This window comes from Bufo bufo, chromosome 2, assembly GCF_905171765.1.
Source record: "Bufo bufo chromosome 2, aBufBuf1.1, whole genome shotgun sequence".
Lineage (NCBI taxonomy): Eukaryota > Metazoa > Chordata > Amphibia > Anura > Bufonidae > Bufo > Bufo bufo.
The window spans coordinates 709,531,924-709,551,244 of record NC_053390.1 but is presented as its reverse complement, the minus strand read 5'-3'; the positions used below and the strand labels follow the sequence as shown (position 1 = coordinate 709,551,244).

Sequence of the window (19,321 nt, the reverse complement as noted above, 5' to 3'; positions counted from 1 at the left end):
AAGAGACAAAATCTATTTTAAGAAGATTTCACAGCAAATGACCTCATATTAATGTGTTGCATACTTTTCTTCAAAACCATGCCCTGTAACACAACTTAAAAATCACATTTGCTTTGCTAAGGACTATGGAATGGTATAATCATGGTTTTAAGGGTTTTCTTCTACCATTTAAACCTTTACTTGAGGGTATATATTGTATGGTCTAGTAGTGCTATATATTCACGCAGGAGCTTTCATTAGCATTGACATTATGCAGATTGTAAAATATTTTTTTCAATGACCTCTTAAAAAATCTAGAACTTATGGAAATGAGTAATGTAAGGGATAGCATTTTATCCACAGTACAAATGGTAATGATGCTGCTCAACTGACTCCCACATAACCAGACTTCTACTAAATATATTGTGAGAACATCTGATGACTATACACTGGCCCTCTCTCCATTAAGAACTACTTTTCTGTGTTCATTATATTCCAGTAAATGCTAATAACCAGTGGAAATTACACATGAGAACTTGATAGAATGATGGGATGATTCTCTTGCAATACAAATGACTTGCTTAAAAGGGTAATGTGTGACATTATTGGGAGGGTGATCATTAAAAGGCACAGGTACTTATGATCAGGTTCCAGAAACTGTGATATCATGATAAATAGTCAAGATAGGCAGTACAAACAAGGAGGAAAACTATATTTAAAGGGGTTATTCAATGATTTATATGAAACAAACGAAAATCAAACATGATATAGTACATGACAGGTTTATTCTGACAAAGCTAGAACCAGCCCTGTACCTCACAAGGGTCCAGAGATCTCCCCATTCATTGCTCCGATTGCTCTGCTAGATTGTCTCCAGGCTGGCGGCTTAGGGGGCTTTTCCTTTCTCAGAAGGATGTCCTTTCTGCTGCAGATCTCACCCTGTAACAGTCACATTCCAATGGACAAATTGCAAAGTCTGCAGGGTTCTGGTAATTTCAGGCCATTGCTACCACCATGTTGCCTATGAAGGGAAAGCACTACTTTGATGTCCCGGTAACATTCTGTAGCCAAAATTACCCCTGCAGTGGCACCATTTTGGTTGGTAGTCACTATGCTTTTAATGCAATTAGCAGTAATCCACAATGTGGGAGAAATAACTGTCTGCTTTGATATCTTCAGTATTTAAAAGGGTTTTTCAAAATTTTTATACTAATGACCCTTTGGGCTGAGCTGTGCCTAGACCACATGACTGATGAACGGGTCATCACTCGGCCTAGAGTAAGCAGCTACTGCGAGTGCTGCTGTCGTCTTGAACAGCTGATTCATGGGGGTCCCAGCAAAAGATGAGCACATTTATGGAAAATTCAATTTGGCTGCTTCGTTGAATTTTACAAAGAAATTCACTTTGTGACAAACTATTTCGCCACAAAGCGAATCTCTTCGTATGTAGCGGGTGCAATGACGGGGAACGGCAATTGCGCCTCCCCCTGTCATTGAACCCCTCAGATGCCACGTTCATTACTGATTGCAGCATCTGAGATAAAAAATGAGGGTTTTCAGGGGTTAATCAGTTAAAAAACTAATAATTATCACCTTATCCATTTGCTCGCGAAGAGCCCACCGTGGCCATCTTGATTGAAGCACCATACGAAATCTCGCGTGGTGACGTGATGATGTTGTTACGCCTGCCAGTGTGGTGATATCATATGTCCCCATGCATGAGATTTTGTGTAATATCTTCAATCAAGATGGCCGTGGCAGGCTTTTCGTGGTGAGTTGTTTTTTTACCACCACTTCAGGGAAAATCGATTCATTACCATGAAGCGTGAGGAAATTTGGCTTCACAGCGATTCAAATTTTTCCTGAAATTCGATATAAGTCCACCTCGGATACTTTGATTCACTAAACACTAGTCCCGGGTGTTGGACCCCCACAGATCAATTACTGATGACCTATCCAGAGAATAGGAAAACCCCTTTAAGTAGTTGTGGGAAAGCCTACACCAGGGGCCATCAACCTCCTGCACTCCAGTTGTTGGGAAACTTTATCCGTCAGCATGCAGTTCTTCTTGGAATGGCCACAGAAGTTAATGGAGCATCCTGGAGTACCGGAGGTTGCTGATGCCTGGACTACATCTACTCCATCTCTTTTGTAAGGGTGCATTCACACGTCAGTATTTTTACCTTTCCAGATAAACGTTCCTGTTTTTTGCGGATCCGAAAATCTGGATGACATGAGGATGCTTTTAGCATGTCATCTGCATTTTTGATGGATCCATTGACTAGAATGGGATGACGGAACGCAAAATCGGACAAATAGTAGGACAGGGTATATTTTTTTTCCAGGATCCGAATAACGGAACCCACGGAACGGAACAGAATCACGGAATCGGAGAGCACCATGAGTGCTGTCCGATTATTTGCGGATTCCATTGAAAATGAATGGATCCGCATAACTTCCGTTTTTAATCGGAACGGATGCGGAACACTCTTTTCTCTCTTACGGGGAGAGGTGCCTCCAACATATCCTAATTAGGAAGTATACATCTCCTGCTTAATAATATCCCTCACCTTTTAGTAACAGTCCAAGGGGCAGGACTAAACCCACTGAACATTATCTTCTGTGCTTCCCTTTTTTCTACAACAAAACAAGTCCCTTCTTGACACAATTCTCATCTCAAGCCATTCTTTATTCTGTCATGCCCGATTTGTGCTCATTGTCCTGTTCTCCTGCCGCAGTTGTTTTCCCATCTCTGTTCCCTGACCCACAAACAATGCAATAGATAACATTTTCAAATGGAGAACTATATTTTTTTCTTTAGAAAATGGCTATTTTATTAATAAAAACATTATTTCTAGCAATATTGCATTAATTAAAATTGAAATTAGAATTTCAAACTCACATTAGCTATAATGACATTCTATTATATGTGTAACTAAAGTTCTATCTGCGTAGCATTGCATATTGATGTTTTTCTTTGAGAATCTCAGTATTCACAGTGTATATGAATGTTCTGCTCTTTTTACTGAAGCCACCCACGATTTATGGTTCATTATAAATTGATATTTCTTTCTTGTTCTTTTATTTTGCTTCCCAGGGAACACTGCAAATGCTTTTGCCATTGATCCAGTTTTAGGAATTATTAAGACAGCAAAAGAGCTTGATCGACAAAGTCATGGTCAATATGAGTTGGTAATCAAAGCTTCAGATCATGGAACTCCTACAATGAGTCAGATAACATCTGTGCATATTCTTGTCACTGTGTCCGATAATGCTGCCCCTAAATTTATGAAGAAAGAGTATTCAGCAGAAATAAGTGAATCAGCACAAATTGGAAGTTTTGTTGCAATGCTGTCCAGTTACAGCCAGTCTTCCGTTACATATGAAATAAAAAGCGGAAATGTAATGAACGCATTTGAGATTAATTTAAATTCTGGTGTGGTCATAACTCAGAAGCATCTTGATTTTGAAACTGCTCCCTCTTATACACTTACTGTTCAAGCAACAAATATGGCTGGGTGGTCAACAAATGCAACTCTTGTAGTTCACATTCGGGATGAAAATGACAATTTTCCAGTTTTTGTGCAAAGAGAATATCGAGGACTCATCAGTGAATCTGCACCAGCCAACAGTGTCATCTTAACTGATGAAAACTCCCCTTTGGTTATTAGGGCTACTGATGCTGACCGAGAGTCAAACGCTCTTCTTTTTTATCAGATTGTTGAGCCATCTGTCCATAAATATTTTGCCATTGACTCCAGCACTGGTGCAATACGTTCTCTAGTGGTTTTAGATTATGAAAAAGCAAATATATTCCACTTCACCGTACAAGTGCATGATATGGGCTATCCAAGATTATTTGCCGAACAAGCGGCCAATGTGACTATATATGTTGTGGACATTAATGATTGTGCTCCAGTGTTTTCTCAAGAGGTCTATGAAGCTTCCATTCTAATACCAACATATAAAGGAGTGAGGGTTATTACAGTGAATGCAACAGATGATGATTCTGGATCTTTTTCCAAAATAATGTATTCAATAGTTGAAGGAAACATTGGAGATAAATTTGCTATTGACCATTTATCAGGAGTCATAACTGTTCAAAGCACAAGTCCATTAAGAAGCCGGTATGAGCTAACCATTCGAGCATCTGATGGACGATTCTCTAACCTTGCTTACGTGAAAATTAATGTGAAGGAAAGCAAAGAAAGTTCACTGAAATTCACTCAACGCTCCTACTCAGCGGTAGTGCAAGAAAATGCCACCCAGATAAAAACATTAACTGTCATTAGTGCAGTTGGCACTCGTATTAATGAGCCTCTGTTTTTCCATATTCTCAACCCAGACATCCACTTTAAAATTGGCCACACATCTGGTGTCCTATCAACTACAGGAATACCTTTTGATCGAGAACTACAGGATCTGTATGAGATAGTTGTAGAAGTTACCGACGAACAGAAGCCACCTAGAGTTTCACATGTTTTAGTGAAGGTAACTGTTGAAGATACTAATGACAACAGCCCAGTATTTGTCAACCTTCCATATTACGCAATGGTTTCAGTGGATGCTGAAGTAGGTTATGTAATTCGCCACGTTACTGCTGTTGATAAAGATATAGACAAAAATGGAGAAATACATTACTATCTAAAAGAACATTCACAAAATTTCCAGATTGGACCATCTGGTGCAATCTCATTAAAAAAGCAGTTTGACCCTGATGCATTTAATAAGGAATATTTTATAACCATAGTAGCAAAAGATGGAGGAAGTCCATCCTTTTCAGCAGAGGTTGTTGTCCCAATTACAGTAATGAATAAAGCAATGCCAGTTTTTGAAAAGCCTTTCTACAGTGCCGTGATTGCTGAAAATGCTCAGCTCCACAGTCCTGTTGTGCATGTGCAAGCCAACAGCCCAGAAGGCCTTCGAATAATATACAGCATCACAGATGGTGATCCATTTAGCCAGTTTAATATTAACTTCAACACAGGTGTAATTAACGTTATAGCTCCACTTGATTTTGAGTCACATCCAGCATATAAACTCAGAGTTCGGGCTACAGACTCCGTCACTGGAGCACATGCCGAAGTTTTTGTCGATATCATCTTGGAAGATGTTAATGATAATTCACCTGTGTTTCAGCAGAAAATGTATGTTGCCACCTTGTCTGAGGCATCGGTCATTGGAACATCTGTGGTACAAGTAAAGGCCACTGATTCAGATTCTGGACAAAATAAAGCCATTTCATACCACATTGTAAGCAGCCATGGAAATAGTTCTCAGTTTTTTCATATTGATAGCAACAGTGGACTCATAATTATTGCAAAACCATTGGATTACGAATATTTACAGGAATATAGCTTCCTAGTCCGGGCAGTGGACAGTGGAGTCCCTACCTTAAGCAGTGATGCGACTGTACGTATTTTTGTAACTGATCTTAATGATAATGCCCCGGTATTCACCCAACAGCTGTATGAAGCCAAAATAAATGAGCATTCAAGACAAGGATGCTTTGTTACGTGTGTAAAAGCCACCGATCCCGATAGTACAGATGCAGAAAAGCTGGAATATTCTATACTTTCTGGAAATGAAGATATGAATTTTGTCATTGATGTTAAAACTGGCATAATTACTGTTTCACATTTAAAGAAAGAGATCATGCAACCATTCTACATCCTCAATATTTCCATTTCTGATGGTGTTTTTAGAAGTTCTGCTCAGGTACACATTGCAGTATTAAGTTCTAACTTGCATAACCCAACATTTGCTCAAAATCAGTATGAAGTGGAGCTGTCTGAAAATTCCCCAGTACAAACCCTAGTAACTGAACTAAATGCTGTAGATGGGGACACAGGGATTTATGGACAGGTCACTTACCATATTCTTAATGAATTTGCAAAGGACAGCTTTTACATTAATGAGAAAGGGCAGTTGTTTACAGCAGAGAAGCTAGATAGAGAGAGTCCAGCTAGCAAAGTAATTCCTATAAGTATAATGGCTAAGGATGGTGGTGGAAAAGTTGGATTTTGCATTGTCAATATCATTCTAACAGATTATAATGATAATGATCCAAAATTCCGATCTACTGAATATAAACTAAGTATTCCATCAGATGTTCCTCGAGGGACTTCAATTGTTAGAATTCTGGCTTCTGATACTGATGAGGGGGCAAATGCTGATATATCATATACCATTGAAGCCAAATCTGAAAGTGTGGAAGAAAATTTTGAAATCAACCAATATTCTGGCATTATAACTACAAAAGAAAGCTTGGTTGGGTTAGAAGATGAAGTTTTTCCATTTTTTGTTAAAGCATCCGATGGAGGATCACCGCACAGAGAAAGTGTTGTCCCTGTCTCTGTTACAATTCTTCCACCTGAAGTTCAGTTACCTAAGTTTTCTGAGCCTTTTTATTCTTTAAGTATCTCTGAAGATACTCCAATTGGTACAGAGCTTGAGTTCATCAGAGCCGAAAGTAGCCTGCCCATAATATATCAAATTATAAAAGGAGACACACCTGAAAGTAATGTTGATGACATTTTTGTGATAGAGAAACAAAATGGCATACTAAAACTTGAAAAAGCATTGGATCATGAAACCACAAAATGGTACCAGTTTTCAGTGTTGGTTCAAAATATTCATGGAGAACATGAAGTGATGTCCTCTGTGGATGTTAACATCCAGGTTAAAGATGCTAATGACAATAAGCCTATTTTTGAGGCAAATCCTTATGAGGCTTTCATTGTGGAAAACCTCCCTGGGGGAGCTAAGGTCATCCAGGTCAAAGCTGTTGATGCAGATTCAGGACTCAATGGACATGTTTCCTATATGTTGGCACCTACACAGGATCCACAAGAAATTAAAGATCTTTTCTCAATAGACTTGGAAACTGGCTGGGTTACTACTCTTGTTGAGCTTGACCATGAGAGCAGGAACAAATACAACATTATAGTGGTTGCCTATGATCATGGTGATAACGTGCTTTCATCATCTACAATAATTGAAGTTACTGTGATGGACGTGAATGATAATTTTCCACGCTTCAGTGCAGAAATATACAAAGGCACAGTCAGTGAGGATGACCCTCCAGGTGGAGTAATTGCCATCTTGAGTACAACCGACAATGACTTTGAAGATATACATAAGGAAGTCACAATGTATATTACAGGTAGGAACATAACGTTTTATCTCTCTTAATTGTACAAGTAGTTCCATATTTTAGCTGTGTATATTACATTACATTTTTGTTCCTTTATATACTAGAAAATACTTGCTCTGTCCTTGAATACAAGGTTATGCTATTGAGCTAATGATCATCAGTGCATAAAAAGCTGCTTTATATCTGCTGCCTCATTCTTGATGACAAAAAGCTTTGTTCGTCACTCTTCCCTCGCAAACCTTTGAGTTGGATGCAGCTTGGCCTTTTTTCTTCTAATCTACAATGCAGATCATCATTCCTCATGTTTCTCGTTCTTATCTGTTTTCAGCATATGATAATTAGTGATATTTTCATTATCTTCACATCCAGAATTGCATCATTTACTGCTCAAATGTTAATCAGCGTAACACTACATAATGGTTGTGGTGGTGATTTGTCATGGACTGGTGATTATTTATGTGTATTTATTCCCAGATCTTCAGTTCTTAGAACTCAATATGTATAACTTTCAGAACTGTAATTACTAAAGCCAATCACAAAGCGTGCCTTTAGAAGAACATATCTGATAAGATGATGAGATAGCAGGAATTCCAAATATGTTTTCTCTCCTTTTACTGAGAATGTTACCAAGAATGTTGTTATTTGTCTAGATTGTACATGTTAGTTAATTCGATTAAAGAGTAAGAGATTTGTGTGTCCTGTTCTAGGAGGGGATTCACTTGGGCAATTTGCTATTGGAAATTTACAGCAGGAATGGAAAGTTTATGTTCGAAAACCACTTGACAGAGAAGTCAAGGACAACTATCTTCTAAACATAACTGCTACAGATGGACTATTTGCTAGCAGAGCAGTGGTGGAAGTGAAGGTCCTTGATGCCAATGACAATAGCCCAGTCTGTGAAAAGGTACATTTATGTTTTACATCTTTTCATATGCTCTTATACTAAAGTTTTTTTTTCTAAAGAAAATTAACCTTTTAACAATATAATTTTTTTAAATGTTTTCTGCAAATAACACCAACAATATGTTCAGCCTTGCATAGTCAAACTAGGGTGCACAGACAGTGTTCCCTCACATTTAATAAATTGGTAATATTGGCTAGAACGAGAAAGCAAGACGGACCCAATACAAAGTGTATAGGCCTGTTTGAATTCCATCTCATGCAGTAAGGAGAGAGAGCACTCTTTGTGAGCGCTTTTCTCTCCTTGTTCTGAGGGGTGGTTCGGGGTCTCAATGAATAGACCTCCGCCAATCAAAACCTTTGATATGTCACTATTACATATCAAAAGTTTTCTGAAAACTCAGTGTCCATTTAAATCTTAATTCATCCTGGGACATACAAAACTATTACAACTTCCATAACAATATAGAAACTTGTGAAAGCCCCCAAAATCCCAACCCAAAAAAGAGAAACTGTTCTATATGGTGTTGGATTTTAGGCTTGGTACACTATAATACACCCACACAACTGTGCAGTCCACTTACTGACAAATGGTGCTGCAGTCTGTGACTCGAGTTCTTCAATTGGCTGCTCCCCAAAGGGTGGGACTCCAGTCATAGCCACACTGTGTGCCCACACCTGCCTGTACATAGCCTTGATTCCCACTTCTCCACACATGCTCCTGCCAGTGCTTGGTGACTCTTGCACACTGCCTTTAATAAAACTTGCTGACTATTGCTGAGAAGACGTCTCCCTCATTCCACCATGTCATTCGTCTCTGTGAGTATTAGGTATCACGTGACCCTTTTCGACCCGCACATGCACAAACTGAGGTTGAGTTGTGAGCACAGCCTCTATCCAGAGGCTGGAACCTTTAAGCGGTCGGACATTCTCTGCCTGCTGGAACTCTTTACCCTGCATGCATGTTATTTGAGGATAGGTCATGACTCAAGTGTTTGGGGGAACATGATTTGAGTTACCTGTGACCCTCCATCTCTTAAGAAAAACATGCTGCTCCGCACTGCCCACACTGCCTAATGCATCTCTCTTCATGTTCATTAAATTGCTGGAGATATTGCCAAACGTATGACTATTAATTTTTTTTTTTTGCTTGATCTGTGCAAAAATTAGCTGTGCACATCTTCCTCCACCACTTCTTGGAAGATTGAAGAAGCAGCTACCATATTTAAATTTAGTACAAGGACAGGAGCATTAAGGTCTGCATTTTCCGGCATAAAACATTTGCTAAGAAGACCGCACAGCATGCATTTCACTGAAAGTTATGTATTTGCAAAGAGATAAAGAAAAATAACTGAAGAATACAAACATTCCTTAATCTTGAGAAATGCACATTAAAATATTTCAATGTACATTAACCATTAACCCACTCTGATTGACATTGTTAGTTGGATCATAAAAAAAAGCAAGATGGAAAATGGATTCAAAGAAAACAGCTGCTAGGCTATGATTGGAATATGTTTCAGTGCTTATCTTAGGGTGGATTCAGATTGTGTTTGCATACATGCCAGTAAAGCTCCCGGCACATGCATCAAATGTACACATTGGGTCCTGTTGATCCTACGTATGCGAAAGAGTGTCTATGGCATAATGTCAGTTTTTGTAGTGTATAGAATAGCGTAGTCAACTGCATTATTCTATACAGAGGCATCCTACAATACATGTGTGCTTACATTGGGAGCTTGTGGGTAATGTATGTCAGAAAGGTCACACTATGACCCATGACTTTTTCTTCCATTTTGATTTAAAATACATTGTAATGTGGCCATTAGCTTTGTACGAACAAAGAATAGTGGCCAGCACAAATGAACATGTATAAGGAGGGTTGGCGGTAAGGATAAGGGAGGGGGATAAAAGGAAGGGGAATTGTCGTGTCGTCAGTCCATCTCTAGTGAGTCAAGCAAACATGAACAGATCTAAAAAATACAAGTGTTTAAATAATCGATAGAATATGGTCAGCTTCCACTCTAAGTGAGGCAAGTATAACAATTTTTATGGTATTCGACCTCCAAGGGCACCATATTTTTAAGAATCTGTCATGTGACCCATTAATCCAAATATACAGTTCACAAATCTGGTTGACTTTACCTACCTATTCCATTAGGGATGGAGGCTGAGTATCAAACAAATGGACAGGCATCAAAGCTTTCACACCTGCAATACAATGTGTAATCAAATTAAATTTACAAGGAGAGAATGCTTACTTGGTTTAGTTAAGACAGTCATTTGGATCAAAGCTGAGCAGATCCCCTTAATTCAGTCTGTTCCCAATCGGAAGAAATATATGCGAGAGGGAGCCACCATCTATCCTGCCCCTAAAACATACAATTTCACCCATAGGTCTTCAGAATTCTATGCTTCGGCATTAGTAAGTGAAATATTAGGTCCCGTTTCCCAAGAAAGCAGATCGACTGGTTTGCCTAACCTCAAAGACAGACCCAAAGAAGCATAAAGTTGAGATTTTCCTGGATGCTGGAACCGGAGAAGCCAAGTATTTTCTCAAAGTCAGAAAGAGGCCTTTTCTTGGGATAGGATTTGACTGCTTTATTGCAGACCTTTTTTAAAATGAGAGTAGTGTAGAAAAGAAGTCTGTATACCGGGTAGGACTGAGGTTTCTTGGGCCCTTCAGAGAAAATTATTCTCAAGGCCCAAACGCCATTTCAACCATAAAGTGTAACAAATTCTGCTTGAAAGATGCAACATCCCAAAAAAATGAAGAAAAAACACCAGTAAAAAAAAAATACAAAACACCTAAAAAAGCCTTTGTGTGACTCCAGCCTACAGAGCACAATTTATAGCCTCTGAGTTTTAACAGTAATTGTCTCAATTTGAAATTGAAAAACAGAGTACATTAGATTGATGCATAGCTGGTTATTATATACTTGATAATTATTTGTTTATTTACATAAGACTGGACAACCCCTTTAACTGTGATCCTGTTTGGTCCTGTGGACCCATTAATCCTGACCTACAAGGAAATGAATATTATCAATCACATTTTCAAACGCCTCCCTGCCATTATTTTCTAGGACTCCTATTCTGAGACTATATCTGAAGATGCTCTTTCCGGGAAACTAATTCTTCAAGTTTCAGCAAGCGACGCAGACATTCGCTCTAATGCTGAGATCATTTACACATTGCACGGACCCGGCTCAGAGAAATTTCACCTTAATCCATTTACAGGTGAGCTCCAGAAATATAATAAATTCTAAGCTCTTAGCTGTGACCTTTTAATTATGTCTTACAGACATCATTACTGCTAATTCTTTTCAAAGAGAAGCTAGACATAATTTCCTGCTGCAGGAATAGTCACTTAATTGCATGAATTATATTAATTATGGAACCAAATAGACTTGTGTAAGGCCTCTTGCACACGACCGTATGGCTTTTTCAGTATTTTGCGGTCAGCAAAAAAGGATCCGCAAAAAATACGGATGACATCCGTGTGCATTCAGTTTTTTTTGCGGAACGGAACACCTGGCCTCTTGTAGAACAGTACTATCCTTGTCCGTTATGCGAACAATAATAGGACATGTTCTATCTTTGAACGGAACGGAAAAAAGACGGAACGTAAACAGAAAAAAAAATGTTCGTGTGCAAGAGGCCTAAAACTGATGTTAAAAAGAAAAAAAACAATGCTACCCGGCAATCTTTAGTGATCCTCAGAGGGTGTTAAGGCAGAATAAGAAGTTCCATTGTATTATACAACGTCTGCTCTTTCTTGAGTTGGTTTAACCGTTTCACATAAAGGGGTTTTCTTACTTCAGCAAATGGCATTTATCATGTAGACATATTGTGATTCTCCATATTGCCTCCTTTGCTGGCTTGATTCATTTTTCCATCACATTATACACTGCTCGTATCCAGGGGTTACAGCCACTGCTGCAACACAGATATGAGGTAGCCGGGACGGGAGCTGCAGATATGAGGCCACCAAGGAGACCAGTGTTTTTTCCTATAGTTTACAAGCACAGTCATCACTGCTGGATTGCAAAACACATCACAGAAAAAACACCCGGCCATGTTTTTCTAATCCTCGACAGCCCCTTTAATGCCTATATTAATGTCTATGAAATTGGTTCCGAATAAAGAAAATCTTTTTTAATCCTTTTATAGATTTTTTTTAAATGTTATTTAGTCTGTTATTTGTTTAGTATGTTAATGCAGAGCCAAGATCTATCCAGTTATTTCTTCCTGTTTAAGGCCTCATGCACGTGACAGTATTTTTTCACGGTCCGCAAAACGGGGTTCCGTTGTTCTGTGATCCGTTTCCGTTTTTGTTTCCGTGTGTCTTCCTTGATTTTTGGAGGATCACCAGACATGAAGGAAAGTGAAAAAAAATCTAAGTCAAGTTTCCCTTGCAAATGATAGGAAAAAAACGGACGCGGACGACAATCTTGTGTGCTTCCGTGTTTGACTTGAATGGGTCCGCGAACCGTTGTCCGTGAAAAAAATAGGACAGGTCCTATTTTTTGGACGGACTGGAAACACAGATCACGGACGCGGATGAAAAATGGTGCATTATCCGAGTTTTCAACGGACCCATTAAAAGTCAATGGGTCCGCAGAAAATCACGGAAAACGGAACAACGGACACGGAACACAACAACGGTCGTGTGCATGAGGCCTAATATGAACAGTTCCACTGCAGCCTGCTTCATTGGAAGATGGTTGTATCCACACTAGTGTTGAGCAGGAATATTCGAATTACAAATATTTATCGCAAATATCGCAACTTTGAGAATTTGCGAATATTTCGAAATATAGTGCTATATATTTGTTATATCGAATATTCAGCATTTTTTATCCATCTGAAGTCATGATTCCTACCTGCTTAAGTTGCTTGTGGGCCAATGACTGTTCACTTCAGATGGGAAAAAATGACGAATATTCTAAAAAACTAATATATAGCACTATATTCTATAGTGCTATATATTCGTTTTTGACCCACTTCGCATTACGCGATTTTTACATCACAGATTTTTCGCAATCATGAAAATAATTTTACGCGATTTTTACATTGCAGATTTAATCTCAAATACAAATATTTGCGAATATATGATGAATATTCTACCACATATTCGCGAAATATTGCAAATTCAAATATTGCCCCTGCCGCTTATTACTAATCCACACCAATTTTCCCCCTCATTTTTCAATTTTTTTCCCTTCTGTTTAAAACTTGCTTCCTCAAGGAGGATTTAGAATAAGAATAGACTCCACAGACCCTCTAGAAGTATGGTACAGAGTGTTTTATAATTTTTTTCTGGCAATGTAAACATGGATGACTTTAATAATGTTCTGCGATTTCCCTATCGCCTTATACACATACGTAAAATTACTTGAGATTTCCCAACTCAGTAATAATCCTATTGAACAGATAAGTAGCTTTGAAAAAAAAATATATATAAGAAAACTTTGTTCAGAAGGACCCACTGGAAGCTGGCAGCTCAAGGCAAATAACCTTTCTCCAAACTACAAAAATGATAAGTTCTACTTGGCGGAGATACTTTGTATGTAGTCAGTGTTGTGGAGGAATAATAAAAATAATAAAACGTAGATATGAATAATTCACTGCTGGCATTCTCGATAGTATTTAGTTCCATCTCCAGCTGTAGGTATTGAAATATCTTGACACATTAAAACTTTTCATGTTCTCCGGTACTTCACTGAATAATTTTTTTTCTGCAGTCTGTTCTGACTTGTTAAAATGAAGGTGTGCTCTGCACAAAGTACCTTCTAGTGAGCTGATCAGTTGAGGAAAGTCTGCAGCCGTAATAAATGGATTAGCTGTGGTGCATACATGCATATGTATAGAGGCTAGCTTAACTCAGCCAGGAGTACTACAATGGAAGCACACTCAATACAGTGCACTTTGCTGGTAATAGAGTTTTGCGGGTAATATTATGTATCGTTGCTGAGATTAAAGCCAAGGTGGTCCATGATGATTTACTCTAAAGAGATCGATGTACCATTTTTTGTATCTCAGTGAGTAAAATTCTTATAATTGGTATCTTTTTCTTTCCTTAGGGGAATTAAAGACCTCGTCACTTCTTGACCGAGAAATCCAGGGAGTCTACCACCTCTTGGTAAAAGCAACAGATGGAGGCGGTCACTTCTGTGAAGTTAATGTGGAATTGACATTAGAAGATGTAAATGACAATGCTCCAGAGTTCTCTTCAGATCCTTATATGGTCACTGTGTTTGAGAATACCGAACCTAAGACTCCAGTGACAAGAATACAGGCAATAGATGCTGATGCAGGTACTATGTTCTGTAATGACAAAGAGAAAACTTCACACAATACAATAACACCTTAAAGGCCCCCATACACATTACAGTATTTATGGACAAAGCTATTTTTGCCTGTGGCTGGCCGACAATCTAAGTCTACTTTCACACTGGAGTTTTGGTTTCCGTTTGTGAGATCCGTTCAGGGCTCTCACAAGTGGTCCAAAACGGATCAGTTTTGTCCTAATGCATTCTGAATGAATAAGGATCCGCTCAGAATGCATCAGTTTGCCTCCGTTCCGTCTCTATTCCGCTTTGGAGGCGGACACCAAAACACTGCCTGCAGCGTTTTGCTGTCCGCTTGACGAAACTGAGCCAAACGGATCCGTTCTGACACACAATGTAAGTCAATGGGGACGGACACAATCTGGCACAATAGAAAACGGATCCGCCCCCCATTGACTTTCAATGGAGTTCATGATGGATCCGTCTTGGCTATGTTACAGATAATACAAACGGATCAGTTCTGAACGGATGCAGACGGTTGTATTATCTGAACTGATCCGTCTGTGCAGATCCATGACGCACCAAACGTGAGTGTGAAAGTAGCCTTACGCGTACCACCCGAAGAACCCCTTTACATGTACATGTATAGAGTCAGCTGCTCAATTTCTGCCATGGAAATTCAGAGGCAGGCTTCTCTGAAATCCATCCTCGGCAAAAAAACACCTATAAAGGGCGGCTTTTGCTGTGCCATTGCGGCAGGAATCGCAGCAGGCCTTCTGTCGCTTTCAACCATTGCATTGCAACACGTGACCAAGTCCTCAAGGCTTTTTTCTAGAATCAAACTTACCTTAGATGTAGGTTTATATGAACATTTGTGCAGTAAAATTATTATAACACTTATTATGACATAACTCATCTTTTTCCTGTATATGAACCATACATTTTCAATATTTCTATATGCAAAATGTGAAAGAAATGAATATGTGCTTTGCGTATGCAGTTGATGCGAATGCATTTTCCCTAGACAGAAATGTAAGTTCTCTTTGATAATTTATGTATTTTATGTTAAAAAGATGCCATGTAATATCTAGTGCCAAGTAGCTAAATTATTATAGGGTTTCAAATTCAATATATATTTTTATTGCAGGACTTAATCAAAAGGTTCAATTTTCATTAGTCAGCTCGGCAGAAGGTCACTTCTCCATTGATGAAGTGTCTGGAATAATTAGTCTGGAGAAACCTCTTGATCGGGAGTCTCAAGCAATTTACACCTTGACTGTTAGAGCTTCAGACCAAGGTTTACCTAGAAAGCTCTCCTCTGTCGCACATGTTGTGGTGTCAGTCCTGGATATAAATGACAATCCACCTGTCTTTGAACACCGAGAATACGTTGCAACTCTACCAGAAGATGTTGAGGTTGGCACAGAAGTTCTCCAAGTGTATGCCACAAGCAGAGATATTGAAGCTAATGCAGAAATTTCATATCAGATTATCAGTGGCAATGAACATGGAAAATTCAGTATAAATCAAGTAACAGGTAATCATGTAACCAATATTACCAACTGAATATACTAAAATATGAAATCTACAGTATACTTAGCTACTAAATTTAAACCTCCTTGATCGTCTCTATGCAACATACCCTTAGACTCAGCCTGAGCCAGTCACAAGTGTTTTTGTAACCTTCTCCCTCATTCTTGCTGATATCAGTTTGTTGGAAACCTGTGCATGTGTTATCACAAGGCATAAAAAGACTGCAGGCATTGAGTTTATGAGCTGCGATAAAGGCTGTAATCACAGAAGTGTCTTAAAATGCTATGCTTTTTCCTACAGAAGAAAATGTGTTATGAAGCCTTAGTAGTGATTGTTACAGCATTTCATTGGAATTTCAGTTTATCAGACAAGTACGGGTTCTTCTCGCAATTATACATCTATGGTTGGACATTTCACATGTCTAAAATATAGGGAAACCAAATTTTCATATTTTATTCATATTTTTTTATACTATAGTAGTAGCTAACAGTTGAGTGCTCAAATCTGAAAAAAAATGGCTTACAACTGTAGATGTTGGTGAGAAATATCACTTTCTGGCCAACTAAAGTGAGACAGGTTAGGTTTTGGCATGCTGCTATAAAGAACTAAATGTAAGACAAAGATGATGCCTACAAAAACACACCCTGAAATTCCATCACTTGTAATGGTGTGTGGGTTGCTAGCTGTAATATTGTTTAAAACTCTAAAGCTGCCTGCAAGTTTTTTTTTCATGGAAAAACTATAGCGTAATACAGTACCAGCAAAGTGCATGAGATTTCACAAATGTCATGTACACTTAGCTTTTTCGTTCCATGTGGAAATTGACTTACAGTTTGGATTTTGAATCCCACAGCGTGTCAATTGTTTTTGCAGTTCCTTTGTGCAGATTTCACCCTTTTCAATGCAGGTCATATGTTGTTTTTGTGCAATTTTGGTGTGGAAATGCACAGAAATACACACATAAATTTGTGGAGAATTTTATGCAAAATAGCCATGTGCAGGTAGCCTAAAAGAATATTTATATGAATTAGGAAAAAAAATGGAGATGTTGTCCTGATCAACCCATTAAATCGTCAGGGTCCGACTCCCAGCAGCCCTGCTGATCAGCTGTTTGCGGAAGCCGCTCAGCTTACCAACCACAGCGTCTTCCATTTATAAGTGGCTTTGCTTAGTATTTGCTTAGTATTCACTTGAATGGGACTAACGTGGCCTAAGAAGAGGCCTAAGCACTCACGGAGCACCACAGCCTCTTCATACAGCAGATTGGTGGGCATACCGGATGTCAGACCCTCGCCAATCTCATATAGATGACCTATCCCAAAGTTAGATTATCAATATAAAAATACTGAGAAACCCCTTTAAAGGGGATTTTCCAAATGTTCCAACCGATTTCATTTCTGAACTCCTGGCACTCAGGTGACATTTCTGCTTTAAGAGTTCAATCATTCAAGATGCCCTTGATTTCTATGGTGCGAAGGTAGATTTAGAGAAATGATCTGGCAGAGGCAATAGAGACAACCATTAAAATGTGCATGGTTTACAATGAACCCATAGTCCTAACGGGAACATTCCATGTAACCATTCATTTTCCTACTTGTTTTCTCTTTAGGCATTCTCTTCATAATTGAAAGCCTGGACCATGAAACATCAGCAGAGTATTATTTGACAGTAGAAGCCACAGATGGTGGCACGCCACCTCTCAGTGACGTTGCCACTATTAACATTAACATAACTGATATAAATGACAACTCGCCGGTTTTCAGCCAGAGCTCATACACTGCTGTGGTTGGTGAAGATGCTGTTTCTGGACAGTCTGTATTGACGGTAATTTGATTTCTAGTATTTATTTTTATTTTTACTTGTTTGACTTAAGCCCCTTTTGCACAGGAAATGATCTAGAACTGACTGTTTATTCCCTATAGCAGCAGTTGGCTGGCCATACACTTTAGATAGCTGTTGAACTAGCAGCCCCTTTCCCCGACACCCCATTCCCTCATTCATATATTATGCTATATTTATTGCCAAACACACGGAATATATTATTTTACTGTCTTTGAAAAAGAAAGATAATTACGGTATACCTTTTGAAAAAATCAAACATAAAAATACACAAAGTTACATTTGTGTTGTTACCAGCATATAGTTATGTCATACATGTATCATTAGGCTCAGTCAAGGTAATAAATTACTTTAATTACATATTAGGTATTTAACTGTAATTACAATATCATTGAAAATGAAAATATATTATTTTCTTGTTGACACTATAATACTGAAAACAGACTATACGCACACCTATTCACATGGATTAGATGGATAGACAGATAGACTCAGACATATACCCTCATTGACAAAAAATAATGCACCAAAAAGGAGTATTTGAAATCAAATGAAACTTTCTATGTATGAATGTAATGATGATATGTGTAAGTGATTATAATATTAGACCGTAAGGATAAAGGTTATTGGAAAAACTATACAACTGAAAAGAGCCTCTAGAACCCCTAGCCTGGATACAGGATGAGATACAGTTAGGCATGGAGGCATACAGGTTCCATATGATCCTGTCAATTCTTGATTGGCGATAAATCTGATGACCGAGCAGGCCAAGGAAGTGTTGCAATCTGGCGGAGACATTCCTGGGAAACTCTTGCTGTGTGTGGGCGAGCATTATCCTGCTGAAAAATGCCAGTTGGAAGCCCTGCCACGGCACACAAAGACGAGAATGGTTGGCAGTTAAGGGCAGGACACGCAATGAGTGCCGTCACACCAAATCACCTCCTGCTGAGAGCCTGCAAATGGTCAGGGCAAAGCCAGAGGTGTGTAATGAAGGTACCACCTGCGTCTGGATGATGGACAGTGAAACTGTGGGAACTGATCGTATTTGTCGGTGGATCAAACAATCCTCTCTACAGGTTGTCTGTTTGGGCTGTCAAGTGCCTTTTCATCATGTTTGTGTGCCCCCAAGTAACCATTGCTCCCAACACCTTCTTACAGCTAGGACAGAACGGCCTAGATGACGGACGATTCGTCAAAATAACATCCTGCTTCTCTCAGTCCAATGATGTGCCCCTTCTCAAAGTCTGTCAACTGGGCAAAATGTGTTTGAGTGCATCATAGAGGCGTGTCTAGCAGTCAACAATTTCTCAACAAAAGCTACACTACCCAAAAGTAGCCTCTGAGAGCCTTTTTTTAGGGCAGCGGGAGAAACACTTTTGCAGTCTCTTGTGGCAAGACCAAGTGTGTAATCAGACCACACCTGCAATCATTTACATATCTGCCTGAGGCCTAACTGCAGGACGAGTTCTGCAGCCATCCAACATTTCTATATTTTTTATTTTTTGCCAATGAGTGTAAATATAGATACACACATGCATACATTGATACAGAAATATATACACACATACATTGGCCATGTGACTTTTAAACATTTCTGAATATTAACCAGGTTTTGAAGGCA

The 19,321-nt window shown here is 38.9% G+C and overlaps 1 protein-coding gene across 7 annotated transcripts in view; it reads left to right on the top strand.

Annotated features, from left to right (window-relative positions):
- FAT1 (FAT atypical cadherin 1) overlaps positions 1–19,321 on the top strand; it is a 227,191-nt gene that overhangs the window by 162,868 nt on the left and 45,002 nt on the right. For all 7 annotated transcript variants that reach the window (XM_040418765.1, XM_040418764.1, XM_040418770.1 and 4 more), the window contains exons 10-15: positions 3,077–7,144; positions 7,843–8,039; positions 11,122–11,275; positions 14,122–14,355; positions 15,476–15,865; positions 17,471–17,685. In XM_040418765.1, the coding sequence (XP_040274699.1) occupies positions 3,077–7,144; positions 7,843–8,039; positions 11,122–11,275; positions 14,122–14,355; positions 15,476–15,865; positions 17,471–17,685 (5,258 nt within the window). The remainder of the gene's footprint in view (positions 1–3,076; positions 7,145–7,842; positions 8,040–11,121; positions 11,276–14,121; positions 14,356–15,475; positions 15,866–17,470; positions 17,686–19,321) is intronic.